Source organism: Mustela lutreola, chromosome 8, assembly GCF_030435805.1.
Source record: "Mustela lutreola isolate mMusLut2 chromosome 8, mMusLut2.pri, whole genome shotgun sequence".
Lineage (NCBI taxonomy): Eukaryota > Metazoa > Chordata > Mammalia > Carnivora > Mustelidae > Mustela > Mustela lutreola.
In genome coordinates this window covers 136,130,699-136,150,108 of record NC_081297.1, presented here as the reverse complement: position 1 = coordinate 136,150,108, position 19,410 = coordinate 136,130,699, and the positions used below count along the sequence as shown (strand labels likewise).

At 47.5% G+C, this 19,410-nt stretch overlaps 1 protein-coding gene across 6 annotated transcripts in view; it reads right to left on the bottom strand.

The window, feature by feature from the left end:
* The window catches only part of RFX4 (regulatory factor X4), a 157,814-nt gene that overhangs the window by 96,116 nt on the left and 42,288 nt on the right, over positions 1-19,410 (bottom strand). For all 6 annotated transcript variants that reach the window (XM_059186751.1, XM_059186752.1, XM_059186753.1 and 3 more), the window contains 2 exons: positions 15,750-15,810; positions 2,150-2,273 (listed from right to left, as the gene is read on the bottom strand). In XM_059186751.1, coding sequence (XP_059042734.1) covers positions 2,150-2,273; positions 15,750-15,810 — 185 coding nt within the window. The remainder of the gene's footprint in view (positions 1-2,149; positions 2,274-15,749; positions 15,811-19,410) is intronic.

Genomic DNA, 19,410 nt, shown 5'->3' with positions numbered 1-19,410 from the left:
CAGAGAACAGGGGCGATTTGGTGGAGGTGGTCCGGGAGGAGGAAGGCGGGGGAGGTGAGCTGTGGGAGGTGGTGGAGGGGGAAAGAGGAGGCAGCCAAGCAGAGAGGGCTGAGACCACTTGTGGGGAACTGGCAGGGGGAGGCCTCCAGTGTGGTGGGGAGTCTTGAGCTGGGGATACCTGTTCCACAGGACCCTGTCTGGGATTTAAGTCCCTCCTGCAGACTTCAGTCTCCTGAGATCACCGGTGCTTCCTGCGGGCTGTCTGGTGCAAAGCCCAGAGGGCTGTGAGTTTCATCCCTGGCTCACAATGGTTCAGAACAGGGCTGTCCAATAATACCTTGTGTGGTGATGAAGTGTTCTATTTGCACTGCCCAGTAGGACAGTCTCCAGTTACCTGTGGCCAGTGGGCATGTGGAATAGGGCTAGTGTGCCTGAAGGACAGAATTTTTTCTTCTGCTTATGTTAAACAACCGTAGTGGCTACTGTCCTGAACAGCACAGGTGGAGAGAGGTGCTCTGGGCAGAAGGAAGAGTCCCAGGTCAGAGTGACTCAGAGAAGTTAAGGGATAAGTCCAGGACAGTTAGCATTCTGGATCTTTCGGTTCACCCAACCTCTCCCTCCACTGCAGGCCTTATCTGAGCTCTCCACTGGGGCCGCTGCGAGAGGGGGGATGCGAGCGAATGTCCCCGGACCCCAGAGGCGTGACAAAGCTCCAGTTCCCCCTGCATTCTTGGTATGCCCTTCCTTCTCACACCCACTGAGGTGCTTGCCGACCTCCCTCGACTGTGAGGCTCTCCACAAGTGGGACCCACACTCCATTTCCTCCTGGTCTCCGCAGAACACAGTGCCTGCCACGCAGCCCATCTCGACCCACACCGAAGGAACGCAGAAATGAATGAAAGAAACGGTAAAGTTGGTTTCCCCACTCAACTTTTTAAACAATTATTTGCACGTGGAATGCATCACAAAACCATAGGCCCTCCCCTAAGTCACCATGGAGCACCCTGCCCTTTCCTCAGTGGAGCTAATTCTCAGCCACGTGGCTTTGAACTCTCTGGCAGAGGGGCAGGGGGTGGTTGCTGGCTCAGGCCTGACGCTTCTCTCTGTCCCCTAACCCAGCTGATGACTGATAAAGGTCACTACTTCTTGCCACTTCAGTCCTTGTTATGGGCGCACTCGCAAACCTAGTGAGGAATCCTGGTGCAAAACACAGGATTTCTTTTGTGTTTCCCCATGTAGAAGTTTTGCTGCATCTGCTCTAATAAAATAAGGAAGAGTTTGGATGTACCGACTCAAATTAAATTAGGTATTTTAGAGGTATAAAAACATATATATATATATTTTTAAGATTTTACTTATTTATTTGTTTGTTTACTTAGAGTGGGGGGAGGGGCACAGGAGAGGGAAGACAGAGGATCTTAAGCAGACTCTGCACGGAGCACGGAGCCCGACTCACGGTTCGATCTCACGACCCTGACATCATAACCTAAGTCTAAATTAAGAGTCCAATGTTTAACCATCTGAGCCACCCAGGTGCCCCCAAACCTGCATTTCTATCAAACAGACTAAAGATTAGTCTTAGACGAGTGTTCCAGCAGTGCTCCTTGGCCTGTTAAAATGAATGACCAGCGACAAGGAATTTTTGTGGACATTGCCTGAAGTGTGGAATGTATTTTTATCATGAGATGGACAGACAGCAGCCAGGCTGGCAGTCATGTTACACATAGCATCGCCCCCCACAGAGGATTTTCAGACCCTCAGGCTAACGATGTGAGGCCGTTTTCCAGCTTCCCCAAGGCTTTCCCAGGACAAAGCCAAGCAGTCTGCCCGCCCCAGTCTCACTGATACGCACGCAACAGGCTGGGGAGTTTAACATTGGCCTCTCGGAGAAAAGAGGCCATTTCCTGCAAATTAAGTACTGAGGAAATTCAAGTTAGGTGTTCGCTTTTTCATTCGAGGACCTGTCCGAATCGTTTGGTTTTCAATACTTGGCAATTAGTTCGTTTGGTATTCGGCTTGGTTATCACCTTGTTAAGATGTGTTGATTGCGGCAAAAACCAAAGCAACGAAGACGTCAGCAATGCTTAAGAATGGTGCGTAAGTCACTCAGAACATGAGAAGAGGAGGAGGGCTGGGGAGGCCGACTCACCTTCCCGAAGCTGGCCGCGTTGACAGGCTGCGTGTCGTTCCTCTCACAGAAGTCCAGGTAGTGCACGTACAGGGCACTTCGCGGGATGCAGACCCCCTCCGCGATCTCGTAGTTCTCCTCCAGCCTGTGGACAAACGCTCAGTGAGCAAACCTCAGGCAAGAGGGCACGCACCTTCTGGTCCTGACCAGGAGAGAACTCTTCCTCCAGATGGGGAAACCGAGGCCCAGGAGGACCAAGTAACCTGCCGGTAGGTTAGCGGAATCAGACTTGTGGTCCCTGTGGGTGTGACTTTGGGTCACTTTCGGCTCACATTCCCAATCCCTCTCTCCTGTGCTGTCACTAGTCAGCCCCATTCTGGGTGGGGCAGGTTCCGAAATGTTCCAAAAATACACAGGAGCTTACAGGCGCCCCGTTCAGCGGAGCTTCGAACCACACACTCCCTTGTGCAGCCTTTTCTGTTGGGGTCCCAGGGTTGAAGCATCTTTGTTAACAAGAGCAGTGCGGTGGGATGGCCTGAGAACACAAATGCTAAAGGAAAAGCCAGACAGCTAGACAGCCAGGGACCCACTGACTGAAGGGAGGTTTTATGACCACAGTGGGGGCTGAACCCATTGGTCTCTTTGGGATCATTATGATTCCATGCCCATCACCTTCTCAATGAGTACAGTTTAACGGCCCAGGGTGAGGGCTTCCTACAGGGGCTCAGACCCCAGTGTGGTCACCTGCTCGCTTGATGACCTTGAGCAAGTTATTTAACCTCAGACCTCAGTTTCCTTTTGGAGGTGCTGCCTGTGATCACCTTCGATCACATATCAATCAGATGTGACGTGTGACCTGAGCCAGCACCGTGAGAAACGTGATCAACACTTCGATGTCGGACCTCATCATCCTCCACTTTTCCTCTCCGTAAAACCTCTCTGGGTACCTACACGTCCAGAATCTGTGCTAGATCTTGGGCACATAAAAGTAAACTACGTAGAGTTTGTCATTTTTCCCCCTCCTCCTTAACACAAACACCAGAGTGGAGGCATCAGAAAGAATCCTGCCCCCTTTGTCACAGTTTGGAAGATTGAACACTTCTTCCGATAGAGCTGCTGGGGTACGTGACAACTGGGGGACTTCTCTTTGGGCTTGCCGAATCCACAGCCTAGGGCACACACTGCTCAATTAACTCAAGAGAAAATATTTCTCTTTTGATCACAGATTGGATTTTAGGAAACAGCCCAAAGTCACTTGGAACCAAGTTGGAGGGATAAAGTGGTTGGAAGAACGCTTTTATCCCAAACAGTTTGGGGAGGGGAAGGAGCAAAAATAAGGCGTGATCCTAAAGCAGTGAAACAAATATCCTCAAATGGCTTCTAGCTTCTCCGGGGGCACTGGCCAAAGAAAAGGTCCAGCACTGTCGTAACTATGAAGTGCAGCGAGGACGCAGCCTCCCGAGGGGCCCACTTGAAAAGGCAGCACTCGCTTGGCTCATTCCGACACGCGGTTGAAAGAGAATCAATTCAATCATTTCATATCCAGACCCTATGGATGAGTTCAACCCCAGCCATGCTCAGATGAATGAAGAATCCTGGTGCGGAGTGGTCTCACCATCTCACCCACTCCCCTCTCTCTGGGAAGGGGCATGCTGAGTAACTCCTGACCGTTTTTAGAAGCGTTCCAGGAAACAGTTTGTGCATCCTTTCTGTGTGACCTAATTCCTGGAGACTGGCATGGTGTCTGAGTCACTCCTGCATCCCTGAAGGCCAGCATAGCCCTTGGCACACAGCAGGTGCTCCATAAGTGTTTGATGGCTAGATCGCTGCCGTCATGCATTCATTCCACAAATACTTACTGATCTAGCTCCTGCCAAGTTGCTGGGGATGCCGTGGGGAGCAAGACTGTCCTTGTTTGCATACAAAAAGCAGATTACTGGTGGGCAGATGGATAAAGACACAAGTAATATTTAATTCAACAAGTGTTTATTGAGTTCCAGGTGGTGGTTTAGATATTGAGGAAATAGCAGTGAACAAAACAAAGGCCCTGTCCTGAAAGGGCTTCCATTCTAGTACACATGTCCCCAACATCGTAAATCAGAACTCCAAATGTGGTTCCCTGTGGGGAAAGGCTTTCATACAGAGATTACATTTCGTAGGACTGTCCTAAGCTTCAGGTCAGCTACGAATGGGAATCAGCCTTCTAGCTTAGCCTGGACCCCTGCATGCCATGCGCAGCATTGTTTCTCACTAAAAGTGAGCTCAGAGGTCCAGAGAACCAGCTTATGCACAAACCTGTGTGGGCCATCTGAATCCGACGGTCTCACAGACATGCCTTGATTGACCTGAAAACAGCCTTGGCCCAAGGACACTTCATATAAAAATCTAACTTCCTTTGAAAAGGCTGAGATCTGGCAACACTGAGCCCATATTCCCGCGTGACCAATAACAGGCCAGAGGTATGTGTGCCCTCAAGTTGGGCAGAGTCCCCACTCCTCCCTCCTTTTCTGACACCTATTTTCTGTTCTATGTCTGGCTCCTGTAGGCTCTTATGTTGACATGAGGCACGACCCAGGCCCTAGCTCACTTTGCAGCCTATCTGCAGAGGGTACCGCACAGAGATAGGAATCCTTAAGCACAGCAGGAGCGGTGGACGGTGGAAGATGCTGTAAAGGTTCGTGGATGGACTGGGATTGAACCTTGTGACAACCAGGATGGTTAGCATCTCTTGCTCTCTTCAAAGGATGCCAGGCACGGGGTATCTGGTATCTCTTTCCATCCTCACAAAAACCATTCGAAGTAGGCAAAACTGAGGCTCAGGGAGTGGAACTCATGTGCCTGTGGTCAACAGCCGGTCAGTGGGACAGTCTTACTCTGCGGGACAGCATCCTTGCTCTGGCGGATGGAGGGGTTCCAGGCGAGGAGAACAGGGGGATGATGAAGACAACGGTATGAGCAGAGAACGGGCTTGCAGAGGAACCTCTGAAAACACGAAACCATGGGGGAGGGGGTATGGAGAATTCTTTGGTGCCCACAAGAGAATAGGGCCTGGCACAGGAGTCTGGCAGTCCTTGGAGTTTAAGAGTTACAACGAAAGTGTTATTTTCGGGGGGTGGTGAAGCAGAACTCAGAGAACTGAAAAAATAAAGACTCAGAGGAGGGAAGAGCAGAGTGTTTCTGGGATGCTGCAGAAGTCATCACTGTGTCATCAGTAACAAGAGTCACTAATATTAATTTAAAGCTTAATGTCATCTGTTAAGCAGCAATAGGTTGACTGTAAGAGAATATAACAATCAACACAAAAAACACCCAAGTCTCATAGGTTCCATCTCAGACTCCTGAGAGTCCTACTAAGCAACTTCCTTTGCAAGCTTTGATTTCAACTCTCTGGACTATGGGGGAACATTTTCCAGACCAACACACACACACACACAACTTGGGCGGCGGCAATTTTGTGCAGGACAAGCTGTGGGGAGGAGAAAAGTATCCCTTTTTGCTCATCCTCGCTAACAATTTCCTAAAATTAATTTTGGCCAGAAAAATCCATGGGTACATTCAACACGCATGCATTTCAAGCCATTCAGAGCTTGTCTTATGAAAGGCATGTGATCCTTTAAAATGACAGGGGCCAGTTACATTTTCTTTAGCATATTGTGGCCTGATCAGATTCATCCTTTGGAAAGGTCACGATGGTGCCGTGATGGTGGGAGGCCACGGGTGATTAGTGAGGCCTGGCACATCCATGGCGGCTGACTAGTAGTATCTGTTGAATGAATGAATGAACAAATGAGACCAGTTAAGAGCTGCTCCAAGAGATAGGGCGAGGAGTGGAGTGAAGGAGTGGCCGTGGGGGCAGAGACAGCATTTAGGCTGTGGCTGCCAGATGTGGGGTGGATGGGAGAAACCAAGGCACGCTCTGGGGTTCCTGGCTGGGCCAACTGCATGGCTGGGGGCCCCGTTCCTCATGACTAAGGGGCCGTTCCTCATGACTAAAGACTGCAAGGGAGTTACGGAGGGCAGGCGTGATGTGGTATGAAAAAGCACAGGCTCCCAGGTAAATTCCTGAGTCCCCTTCCCATTAGCTATTTTATTTAGGCCCCTCCCGCCCCATGCCTCAGTTTCTACTGGACGTTCCTGTGGCTTGTTTGCTCACTCAGTAAGGCCAACTGATCAGCATTAAGATGGAAGACCAAGGTTAAAAAGTATCCCATTAAATACACCCATAGCAGCAACAAACTATTTGAATCCATATGGGTCCAAGTCACATTCACACAGGCTGAGTTAATTAAGCAGTTACCTGTCAGAGGCCAGAGCCTTCTAAAGAAGAACGTTTCTACGCACGCTTTATTCCTCAAGGTATCCAGGTGGCTTATGACTATGAAGCATTTTAATAAGCTCTGCGACTGAATAGTTGTAACTGGCATTCAGGGTGACTTCGATGCTTGATGAGTTTCCACAGAAAGAGCGTCATGATACCTTTCCCCAAACCTGCTTACGAAGTCCAGAGGTCCGCATGTGTACTCAAGTTGCTAATTGGAATGTCCGCTTCGCTGACCAAGGCACCGCAGAAAGAAAGGCAGTTAATTATTTCTCTTCATATCTGATGAAATCTCCCCTTTTCCTCCTCACTTGTGGAGGACATCATTAGTCTGACATGGTGAACAATACTCCATTATACCTGGATATTTTTAATGATCACCAAAAAATTCCCCACGTCTTCCATTTTCTGATCTTCTATTTAATAACGCGATCATATTTGAATCGAGCCCATCCTATTATGCGGAGATAATGAACTCCGTCCAGGAGCCAGCAGCAGTCATTATCTGCAATACACAGTTTGAGGAAGACCTCCTCACGAGGTTTGGGGGCGCGGGGCGCGGGAGGAGGCTCTGTGTCCGCGCTGGCAGTGAACATCTCCACACCAGCACAATGGGCCCTGCCCATCACCTGAGCAACCTGTTCTCTTCTAGGCACACCTGAGCATTCGGTTCCGAGTCTCCTCTCCCCAGGTCCTTGCAGACATGTCTGTAACAAAGTCCTCCTCTTCCATTTTCCCAGAAGATCAGACAGCAGGGTTTTTTTTTAAAAAAAAAAAAACTTCATTGGACATAGTAACTTATTACTGAGGCTTTCAGAGTTGTCCCAGACTTAAAAATCTGTGAAAACACGCTTGCTAAGCGATCAGAGGCCAGATGGTGATCCAAACCCAGCTGTGTCTTCCCTCTGCCTCTGTGAAGTCCTAACTCCTTCCCTTGGCATCTAAGACCCCCACATCGGACCCCTGACTACTTCTCCAGGCTTCCGCCGACCCACTCCTCTGCACACACACTTGGCTCCAGCCAATGGGTCCACGGCCCAGCTCGGATTCCTCTCTCCTGACGCCGCGGTGTTTGATGCCCACCCAGCCCCCGAGGACGGCCTCTTCACCGGTTCTTCCTCCTCACCTGATTCCCTAATTCGTGCGCTCCGTAACGTGCAGGGCGCTGCGATGCGCACCTCCCGGCACCCAGCCCCGTGCGTGGAGCACAGCGTGTGGACAGGAGGCCCGGCCTCTGCCCCTATAGCTCTCCCTGCCTGTTGGGCCTCTCCATGGCCCTTGGATCCTTCTGCGGCTCCCGCCGCCTTCGCTGAGCAGCAGCACTGGGTTCCGAGGTGGGTTCCCAGGTGGCACTCGCTGGGTTTATATCCCGCCTCCGCCGCTCGCAAGCACCACGGTCTCGGCGGTGCTGCTCGAACTCTCAGATTCTTGCCTCCTTCTTTGGTAAAATGACCCAAATGATTTCCCCAAGGCCGCAGAGGGATTCAACGAGAACCCACGCACAGCCAACAGCCCGCTGGCCGGCAGAGAGAAACCCAGGTTAGGACACCTGCCCATGTTATTCTAGGTTACGGCGGAAGATTCCCAGAATGTTTCACGTCTTGGAGTGAGAGTCCTGTGAAGGCAGGAACCAAACCGAACCCCTGTTTATGTTAGCGGAGTTCCTAGCCCTGAACACAGGCAGTCAATACTTCAGAAGGAAGAACAGAGGCGGTGGCAAGGAAGGAAAACAGATTTTTGTACAGATCAGAAGAGCTTTGTTTTTCTCTGTTGTTGTTGTTGTTGTTGTTTTTTTAATCTTAAAACCTAGGTGATTAAAGAAAAACCCTGATTCATATGAACGTATTTATATTTTCCAGTGCCTACAGTATGCCAGGCATAGTTACGTTTTCTATAGCTACTGGCGCAAGGTGGGTAACATTATCTCCATCACATGGAGGAGGGGAGGGACTTGCCCAAAGTTGTTGTGCTGGGAAAAGCTAGGCTTGCAGTTTGAACTTCTAAAGCCCTCACTATGCTATGGCCTGACATTCATGGTGGGGTCAGTGAGCCAGCACACATTTATTGAGCACCTACTATGTGCCAGGCTGTAGAAGACAGCATTGAACACCAATACACAATTCCCGCCATTGCCTTTAGGAAGCCAATGGTTGATCCGAAGAAGATGGGAACCAAAGAGAGAACAGCACCAGACAATAACTACATATGAAATAGGGGGCTCTGGCTCCGGCCAGATGTGAGGCTGATAGTATAAAAAGCCCAAACAAACAAACAAAACCGATCCATTTTATCCAATAGCACTTAAGTCCACGATTTGCTCCTGGGTAGACACACCAACCAGACACCCGCATTGAGGTGGCTCTGGTAATTGTCCCAGGACCTCAGCTGACTCTGCTTCCCCTTCAGGGGCCTTCTTGGGAGTCAGGCATTCCCCTACTCGGATGGAGTGAGACTGTGACCCTCTGCTGCATACAGCTGCCAGCTTGGTTTCCTCCTCTTTAAACAGGGCTCACAGTCCTGCTGACTCTACAGGGTTCTCACAAGGAACAAGAGAGCTCAACTGGTGATGCCACCTGGTGCAAGCTCACTTGAGCTGTAGGTCTGGCTGATGCGGAGCAACGGACTACTCAGGGACTTAGCGCTGCCATTGTAATTATGGAATTGGAATTGGATCAGAACCTCCAGGAATTGAGGCTCCTCCATAACCTGTGATTGGCCGATTGGCCTATAAACTACTGGGTTGGTATTCCAGAAAGGCCTGGGATTAGCCAGGTTCTAGAATCCTTATTTCATTTTTTTGGTTTAAGTCGCTCCCCCCACTTTTTTTTTTTTTTTTTCTGGACAAAAATTCAGCATCATCTAACAGTACCGTGTCACAGTTCTGCACTGTTGCTGATGCTTCTGTCGGGGCTGGCCTGGGGGAGGGCAGCCCAGAGCTCTGGGGGGCACCTCTGACAGCTGAGGTGATTTGGGCACCATTCTCCACCACGAGCCATCCTCCCTCTTGATATTCTCTTTCCATCCCTTCCCTGTCTCTACACATCTCTCCTTCACCCTCATGAACACCTGTGGGAGTGTTTGCCATGTTGGGGTCAAGAAGTGGGAGTGGTCGGGACACACAGGGAAACGTTAGTGGGACTACAGAACTGCCCGCTCAAATGCCTTCACCGTATTATATTTTAACCACAGCACAAAATACTAAAAAAAAAAAAAAGACTCCTAGCGCCACACCACATCTTCTCATGCTCTGAGTCCCACCCCTCATGGGGCGCTGACCTCGTCTCTCCATCGGCAGCAGAGGATGCCACCCCACCTCCTGGCATTACCTAACAGCTCTGGCTGTGTCTGACCTAAAAACGTTTGGCCTGCCTTTCCAGAACCAGGTGGGGGAACTCCTATGATGGAAGCAAATAAGATCATGTCACTGTTGAGTAAGGGATCAAGTCAGAGAGGGGTACAAAACGTCAGGCGTCGGTCACACTCAATGACTCTGGTTTAGGAGCTGTGATCTGGTGTAAAACTTCAACACGCTTCTTTGGAACAGCACGAAGCCCAGCGTTCTACCTCTGGCCCCCAAGAGCATTTTAAAGGGAAACACGAAATTTATTTTGTTTCGTATTAATTTGTATTATTTAATTTATTAATCTATATTATATTATATATAATATATTATTACATAATAATATACATATAATAAATTATTAATTTATATTGTTTCATATTAATTTGAACTATTGAAAGGCTGTCAATCACCCAAGACTTCATTTTAGTTTTTTCAAAAGAAAAGGAAAAAAATGCTCCCCAACAAAGTGACAGTTTGGTCTTCTACCGTCTTCCATTGGGGAAGAAACTCCCTCCCTCTGTGACCTGCTGAAAGGGAGGATGTCTCAAACACTGATTGGCGCCCATAGGCGACAGGGAGGTGTGTGAGAGGGCAGGGCTGTGCAGGGGGGGACATGTGCCGGCAGCGAGCGAGCGGGCCAGGATAGAGGAAGAGGCTGCTTTCCATTCCCAAATCCTCTGCTTGAATAGAGGTTATTGTGCGGCCGGGTCTCCAGCAGCGCTCACCCTCCCCAGCGGCTTGGGCTTTACTAACCCTCGTGACCAAGGATGCTGGAAAGTGTTCGGCAGAAGGCATTTGACAATATTTGCCTGTTTTCTGCTGGGAGCTGCCTCCAGATCACGTGGCCCCAATTATTTGAGGCTGCTTGGCCACTGTATTATTGGTTCTTAGAGGGGGGGTGGTCTCGAGGGTGATGGTGAGGGGCCTCGTGGCAAGGAGGGAGAAGGTGGGGAAGCAAATAGCCCCTACCCCAATTCCCAAAACCAGCCAAGCGTCCCAAGAGAGCTCAGCACAGTCGGGCCTCCTTGGCAAGGAAACCAATGTCCTTTTCTAGGCCTGCGGTCCTGAGGGGCTGCACACTGTCACTGCAGAGAGGGGATGGCGTGAAGCATGCACGTGCCTCGGAGAATGAGATGCAATGGTGTAGAGCTAGGGTCCTACTTCTTTTTTATTTTTCTTTAGAGAGAGAAAGAGTGGGATAGGGGGAGGGGCAGAGAGAGAGGGAAAGAGAGAGAATCCCAAGCAGGCTCCAAGCCCAGCGCGGACCCTGATGCAGGGCTGAATCTCACACCCCGGAGATCATGATCTAAGCCAAAATCAAGAGTCAGACACTTAACCGACTGAGCCAGCCAGGTGCCCCCCACCGCTCTTTTTTTCTAAGTATTTTGTATGGTGGGTGAAGATATAAAATGGCAAAACCATTTGAAAGGACAAATTTTATTCCCATTAATATTTTCTGAGCACCCAGCTCTTCTACTTCTTGACCCCAACATGGAGAACATTCCCGCAGGTGGGCAAGGGGGCAGGTATGCAGAGGTTCCCAGCAGCGCTGTTTGTAAGGGCGCAGATGAGATGTGGACACAACCTAGATGCCCATCAAAAGGCAAGTGGCGAAATCCATGGAATCACGTGCAGCGGTTACAATGGGGCTGCTCTTTACCGACTAACATGGGGATGGCTTCGGGACCTTCCAGTGAGGAAAGAGCAAGCCATGGGTCAATACAGTGTAGAAGCGTATTTTTAGTGCAATATGTCTGCATTCCTTTCAGAAAGGAAGAAATACGAAATCCTAAAAATCAGAATTTGGAAACTTGTGTTGGTACACAGACACGTAAACGTGTCGACAAGGACAGTAAACACACAAGCACACTTCTCACTGGTGACAGGGCTGCTCTGGGGGAAGAGGCAGGAACTACAACCAAGTTAGCCTCATAAACGATATTTCCGTTTTTAAAAGAGGAAATATATCCCTCGTGTACATTAAATAAAATAAAATAGAAGCAAAAATAAGTATTGAATTTGTATCTTGTCTTTTTCTACAATGTTAACAAAAGAAAGAGAAGAAAGTCAGACAAGGGAAGAAGGGGAAAAATACATGAATACAGATTTAGCTCTGAACTCGCTGGCGCCCAGAGCAGGAAGGGTACGCGGGCTGAATGATACCATTTTCCCTTGCGAAATGGAGGGTGCGTCCAGTTCCTTTTCAAAGACAAAGTATTTGCGCTGAAACTACATTCTCAAAATTTTGCTCAAGTGCAACTTTACATATAGGAGGTCATGCGTCTTCCACTACAGTCTGAAGCACGACTCTGTTTTTATTTAAGAGAAATTCTGGGGGCGCCTGGGTGGCAGGGTGGGTTAAGCCTCTGCCTTCGGCTCAGGTCATGATCTCAAGGTCCTGGGATCGAGTCCCGCATCGGGCTCTCTGCTCAGCAGGGGGCCTGCTTCCCTTCCTCTCTCTCTGCCTGCTTCTCTGCCTACTTGTAATCTCTGTCTGTCAAATAAATAAATAAAATCTTTAAAAAAAAAAAAAAGAGAGAAATTCTGGCTGATGGGTATTAAGGACGGCCTGTGCTGTGATGAACACTTGGTGTTTCATGTAACTAATGAATCCTTGAACACTGTATCAAAAACGGACGATGTACTATATGTTGGCTAACTGAACATCATTTAAAAAAATTTTTAAATAAAAGAAAATTTTAGAAGAGAAATATTGGGGCGCCTGGGGGGCTCAATTGGTTGGGCGCCCTGCTTTTGGTTTCGGCTCAGGTCATGATCTCTGGATTGTGGGATTGAGCCCCACGGCGGGCTCCTTATTTAGCATGGAGTCTGCCTGGGATTTTTTCTCTCCCTCTGCCCCTCCCCCAACTCAATAAACAAACAAGTAAATAAAATCTTTTAAAAAGAGAGTCTTTCCTGCTGTTCACAGATCCTCTCCCCGACTCCCTCTCCCTATCTTTATCTCTCTCCTATCTCTTGCTGTGTCCCACGCTGGCTGCTTCCTATGGTTCCTTGAACAAGCTCGGCCTGCCTCCCATCCTGGAGGGAGTGGCAGACACTGTGGTGTGTGCCCAGGTTACTCCTGAGGACTGAGGCATCCTTCCTCACTGCTGGGAGGTTGGTACTGAGACTGAATCCGTCCTAGGGAGTTGTCCTCAGCAGAATGTGAAGAACACTGACTTGTCCAAAGCTTCACCCTCCTCCCAGGGAACCGCTGACATCCAGTGATGGGCAAGGGGGGGAGGAGGTAAAGACCTGGATCCATTGCCTAGATTCTGGTCTCTCTGAAGGGCCAGCCCAGCCTCAGAAGTCCCTTAGAGATTGCTGAAGGCTCTGCCACAGCCTCCTGTTAACCTGAAACCCCCCCAGCCCCGCCTACCCTAGAGTCCCTCACACTCCCACGTGTCGATACTGGGGGCACACTAGAATAAAACACCCAGAGACCTGCAGAGAGCAGGTCTCTGCTCAGACTGCCTCTGGGAAAGCCCGACCTACAATCGTACAGCCTTTTTAGAAGCTGTTCCCTCTGCCTAGAATGTTCCCCAACCCTGATTCTCACATTGTCATGTTGTCAGTGAGGACTTCTTGTCATACAAGTGTCCACTTAAATGTCACCTCCTCTGGGAAGCTTTCCCTCACCACTCCACCTAAAATACCCTCTGAGACACTACCCTGTCAGCCGATTCAAATTCTCCGCACAGCCCCTGTCAGCATCTAATGTATTCCTTCTTTCTTTATCATTAACAGGATACTTCTACATCATTATAAATTCACCTCCCCTCGGTCCCTATTCCTGGGCTGTCTGATTCACTGGTACATTATCAGAGCCTAGAAACAGGGTGTGGCAAATAGAAGGTGCTTGACCAACATTTCCTGAGTTGGTGACTAAAATTCTGTCTTCTACATAGAAAGAGAACTGGAGAGCAATTTGATGTTCTTCAAACAACTTGAAGTCTTTTGATAATAATAAAACAAAAATTGCCAAATTCTCAAATCTGATTTGGCCTTGAAATTAAAAGTTACTTTTTAAAAAAATCTCCTGCCTGACTTTGTGAATTGGAAGATGTCATTTCTTCTGGAATCATCTATGTGATCCTTTACGTAGAAACAGATATTAGGGAGGGTAGGAGTGAACCGACGGTGCCTACAGCAGGAAGGAGAGAAGCCCTGACCCCAGGATGCCCAGGCGACTCAGAAGAGAGGATATGCCGTGCAGTCGGATCTGACGTCAGACACTTCAAGCACTTCGTCTGCATGAATTCGTTCCCTCTTGACGATTCTCCCTAGGAGTTAGACACCACTGCTCTCCTCATTTCACAGGTGAGCAGACTGAGGCACAGGGAGGTTAAGGACCTTGTCCAAGGTTCCCCAGCTGAGGAGAGGCACAGCGGGGCATTCATTCTGGCAGTCGGACTTAAGATGTGGCACTGTCTACCACCTCACGATTGCCAGGCAGATGTCGAGAATCCTAGAGAAATAGGCACGAATACGGTGATTTTCTTTTGCTCCCATTCACGTCTTTTATTCTGAAACATGCGCCGTGTTCAGGTTATTTAAGTCAGGGTGTCTGCTGGTGCCTTGCGTTTCTAGAAACTCCCGTGCCCTAATTCCTTCGTATGGATGCCTCATTAGATGTCCTGGCATTATGGGAATTTGTGTGATCATAATTTAGGGGGAAGGGTTCAGGCAGAGGTGTGACCAGGGAATAGAGTAGAATTTTAAAGAAAGCCAAAAGCAGCAAATGCAACAAGGAAAAGAATATAGGGACAAAACGATGGAAACAAGCCAAAGTCTGGAAATCAAGCTCCTGCAAACAACCTTACTCTCCTGGCAGCCAAGTGAGCCGAATGTGGAGACCCTCGTTAGGTAGGGAAGATTGAGTTACGCTCCTGCACGCTTTCCCCCAATGCTGTCTTCCCCCCACCTGTGCGTGGATTAGTCAAGAGAATCTAATGCGATGTGCTCATTAAAGCCCACCTGCTTCCTCTTCTCATTTGTTCTCTCCTCTCTATCCTTCCCGAATCTTCTCTTCCTTTCTTCCAAAGCAGGGGCTTTGCAGTTAGAGAGACCCAGCCAGGTTCTTGCCTTTGCCCCTTCATGGCTCTATGTAGATTCAGGCAAATGACTTAACTGTCTAAGCTTTATTTTCCTCATCTGTGAAATGGGCACAACAATATCAACTTCAGAGAACCGTGAGACTGAGACCAGGCACAAGGCGCGTATTGGAAGCTCCTCGCGTGGAGTCTGGCACATACTAGGTCTTCGAGCCTTCCCTTCCCCAGTCCTTCCTCCCTCTCCTTCCTTCCTTAATCTCCTCAGGTTTGCTGGGCTGGGCTGCCAGTGGAAATAACAGCCTTAACTGAAACGATGTTTGGGGGGAAAGCTACAACACGATCTAAGTGAGCCTCTTACAGGAGAATTGATCTGTAAACCTCAAACGTGAGAGCAGCCACTCAAACAACATCCGTTAGGTGTTGCACCAAGTCCAGGAATTCCAGATACCGAAAGGAAAGCCACTGAAGTAGGTAACGCTTGTTCCTGTTATTAATGTTAAAATAATTGTATTATAGTTGCAATTAAATATGAACCCATGAAGGACTCTTTGGTAGGGGTGAACAGACCTATGTTTCTGTAATTTGCTGCAACGTTGTTAATTGTAACAACTCATTCCAGAAAGTCAGTGAGCAACACCCTTGGGGGATCCAGCCCTTGCCAGGGTCTTGATGACGGGACACAAAATCTCCCCCAAAATATAACAAATATGGAAATCCGAATCTCTAGGCAGGATCTAAGTTGAGTATTTTATACAGAGCCGCAAATCAAACTGATTGCATGTGAGCTGCAGGATATCAAGTTCTCAGGACAATATCAGACCTCCCAGTGACACCCTGCTCCGCGGGTAGGAAGTGACAGTTGCACGAGGGCCCCATCAAGAGAGGACTTGCTGAAAATGAACTTACCATTGCAGAGTAGCAGGAGTGGAGTGGGGCTTGGATGCTCTATTGTTTTCTTTTTCCTCATCTGTTAAAGGAAAGAAAAAGGAGTGACCTTCAGCAGGAAAAGTACTCTCCCAAGCAGCCTATGGCGCCCAAGGGTTTGAAGAAAACTCAAAAGCTGATGCTTCCCACATGTTAGATATCTTCTTGAATAAGGACAAAGGGAAACTGACTTATACAGAAAACTCTTAGAGTACCTGGCATTTTTAATTTGATGAAATTCGTCAGAGTTGAAGAGCTGTCTCTATCACTGAGCAATATGACTGTGTTCACCCAATATACTATTTTTCCAACTGCAGCTGGATGCCTGGACTCTATGATTCAGACCCTAAGAACTCACCATTTGCTCCTGCTAACCCCACGGAGAAGTATGGGGTAAGGGAGGGGAAGTCAGTGCCCAGGAGACTCGGGATAGCAAGATCACAGAGCGGCACTAGCCGACTTCTCTGTAAAGGGCCAGATACTAAATATGTTAGGGTTTGGGGGCCAAGAGGCAAAATCAAAACTACCATGTCATATTTATATAACAAGGGTAGACAAATTTCCACAAAGCTTTTATTGATAAAATTCAAAACAAAATAATAGCAATTGAGTACAGTTTTTGTAATATGTCTACTACTAAGAATAAATGAGATTGCTTTGGGGTTTAAAGTTCATATTCTCTACCATTGAGCAGATTACAAATATTCATCTATAAAAGCCATTCTTGGCTTACAGCCCTATGAAAACAGGCATCAGGCCAGACCTGAATAACAGATCCAACTTTGCGTCTAAAAAGAACTCTCATAATTTCATCATGGATTAGCTGAGAAATACATATAACGACCCTCATCTGATTCCTGATAAAGCCTATTTATAGAAATAGTCAACATAAAATTTCTTGGTCCACAAAATTTGACCCAAGAAGACCAGTATGGATTATAATCTCAAGAGAAAATTAGTGATGTCAAAGCCTACAACTACAGTCAACTAAATTTATAAAGAACATGTAAAATGGTCAGTGAAATAAATCTCTGGCATAAATTTTATATGGAAAAGGATCCGTACCCAGAGAAAAGATTTCAATGAAACAAAAATGAAAGTGGAAGAAAGTGAAGTATGCTTAGTGAAAAGAAATTTTTAAATGAATTAGCCTAATAGAGTTCAGAAAATATTTTCTTGATGAAAATTTATCAAGATTGGTATAAATCTGACAATGGAATACTACGCAGCCATCAAGAGAAATGAAATCTTGCCATTTGCAACGACGTGGATGGAGCCAGAGGGTATTATGCTGAGTGAAATAAGTGAATCAGAGAAAGATAATTATCATATGCTCTCTCTAATATGAGGAATTTGAGAGGCAGGGCGGGGGGTCGTGGAAAGGGGGAATGAAACAAGATGGGATCAGGAGGGAGACAAACCATAAAAGACTCTTAATCTCACGAAACAAACTGAGGGTTGCTGGGGGGAGGGGATAAGGAGAGGGTGGCTGGGTGATGGACACTGGGGAGGGTATGTGCTATGGTGAGTGCTGTGAAGTGTGTAAGCCTGATGATCTACAGACCTGTACCCCTGGGGCAAATATACATTATATGTTAATAAAAATAATTTAAAAAAAATTAAAAAACAAAAAGATTGGTATAATTCTGATTAATTAGTACCTGTGGCAGATACTGAGGCTGCTTATTCAACCATTGTACATACTCAGCTTCTTGCTCATTCACAGAACCGCAATGTAGAGGGAACCACGTGTCAAGGGGGGGTGCTGATTCCCCTTTGAATCCCAAACAGCTGAATGTTGATGAATTTAAATATACCCATGGAGCCACTGATGGAGTCGGTGTGGCAGGTGACTTGGTGCTGGCCTATCAGACTGACGGAAAAGCTCTCTGCAAGCTTCTGGGAAAGATATTTTTCCCTACCAAAAAGGAATTGGAGGCCTTGATTTTGAACTTCTGTCCTCCAAAACTGTGAAAAAACAAAACAAAAAAAAAAAAAAAAAACAGTATCTTCTGTTTTGTGCAAAAGCAAACAGACTAGCAGCTGAGAGAGTCTGGTCTGTCCTGTTCTTGAACATGGCAGAGCAGACCCAGAGCGGTGAGCTTTCAGCTGGGAAGAGAGCAGCCTCAGCATGAAGTCCTTGCTGAGGTGGCAGAGAGGAAAGGGGGGGGGGGGGACTGGGGGATCTGAGGGTCACATTGTGCCTGATTAGCCAATCCCCAGTGCAGCTGCCTCCCTGTTTTGTGAGGTAATAAAATTTTCTTAGTTCATAAAACCTCTTTTCATTGGATATTCTCTTCCCTGCCACCAAAAGCCTCGTAACGGATACAAACTCTCTCATACTCATCTTTGTGTTTCCTCCTAACAGTGCCTGTTCCACTAAATAGCCAGGTCTGTCTTCCACAAATGCCTTCGACTATCATCAGAAAGTAAGTAGCACAATAAGGAGAACGAACATGTGAGTCTCACAAGAATATAGACAGACACAGAAAACAACACTCAACCTCAGCTGTTCACAGAGAAATAAAAAAGAAAATAATAATGAGGCACAACTTTACATCTCTAAGAGTAACGAAAATGTTAAGTAATGATAATCCCCAGTGCTGGTGTGTAAGTGGTAAAACTGACACTCACATACTTCTGAAGGTAGTGTTAACTGGTACAAAGTTTTTGGTAATCAATTCGGCAGTTGCTTACCAATTTACCAACTGCTTACCAATATTGAGAGCCATCTAAAATGCACGGTCACCTGACCTCACATTCCAACTCCTAGAAATTATACTAAGCAAATAATTGAAAAGAAATAAAAGGGAGCGTTAAAAAACACGATCAACTGAGTTTTTTCCTTAAACAAGGAAAAGCATATAAACAACCTCTCAGGTTATGTTGGACCACGATTGGACCAGTTTCCATTCCGCGTAGAACTGGCAGAATTTTTCTCCTCTGCTTTTTTAAATTTCAGCATTTCAGCCAAGCTGGACTAGATATCAAAAGATCTATGTTCTAGAATCAGTGCCAAAACTCACTGGCTGTGACTGAGCAAACCCCTCATTTTTCTTCATTTGTAAATGGTCACTTTACAGGGCCATTGAAATGACTATATTAATTAATTCAACAAATACTCACTGAATACCTAATTTATGCCAGCTAGACACTGGGAATAAAGAAATTAGACTCCTGTCCTTCAGTCTGGCTGGAGAAAGAGAAAGACAAACAGTGGAGAGAAAGGCCAAGTTTAGTAAGAAGCGAAAAATGCTGTAATACAGGTAGGCAAGCGGGAGCCTGAGAAAGCAGAGGCTTCACAGAAGGCTTCCTGGAGGCAGTGGTAAGTGAGCTGTAACCCTTGAAGTGTGTCAGAGATGGGAACCAGATGGCAAGGAAGGTGGGACCAAGTCAGGGGAAAGAAAGTAGAGACGGCGAGGGACAGACCAAGACACGGGGACCCATACGATCATGATGACCACAGCTTGGGTCCCTGTGGGGGACGGGGACGAGATCTGGAAAGGGACTTTTCGGACATTCTAATGAGTTTGTTTCAGCTTCCAGACCGTTTCTGAAACTGAGGATGATCATCACGCCTACCTTAAAAGGCTGTTGGGGGAATGATGACATGAACTTAACAGAGACTAAGAGCCCCCAAACC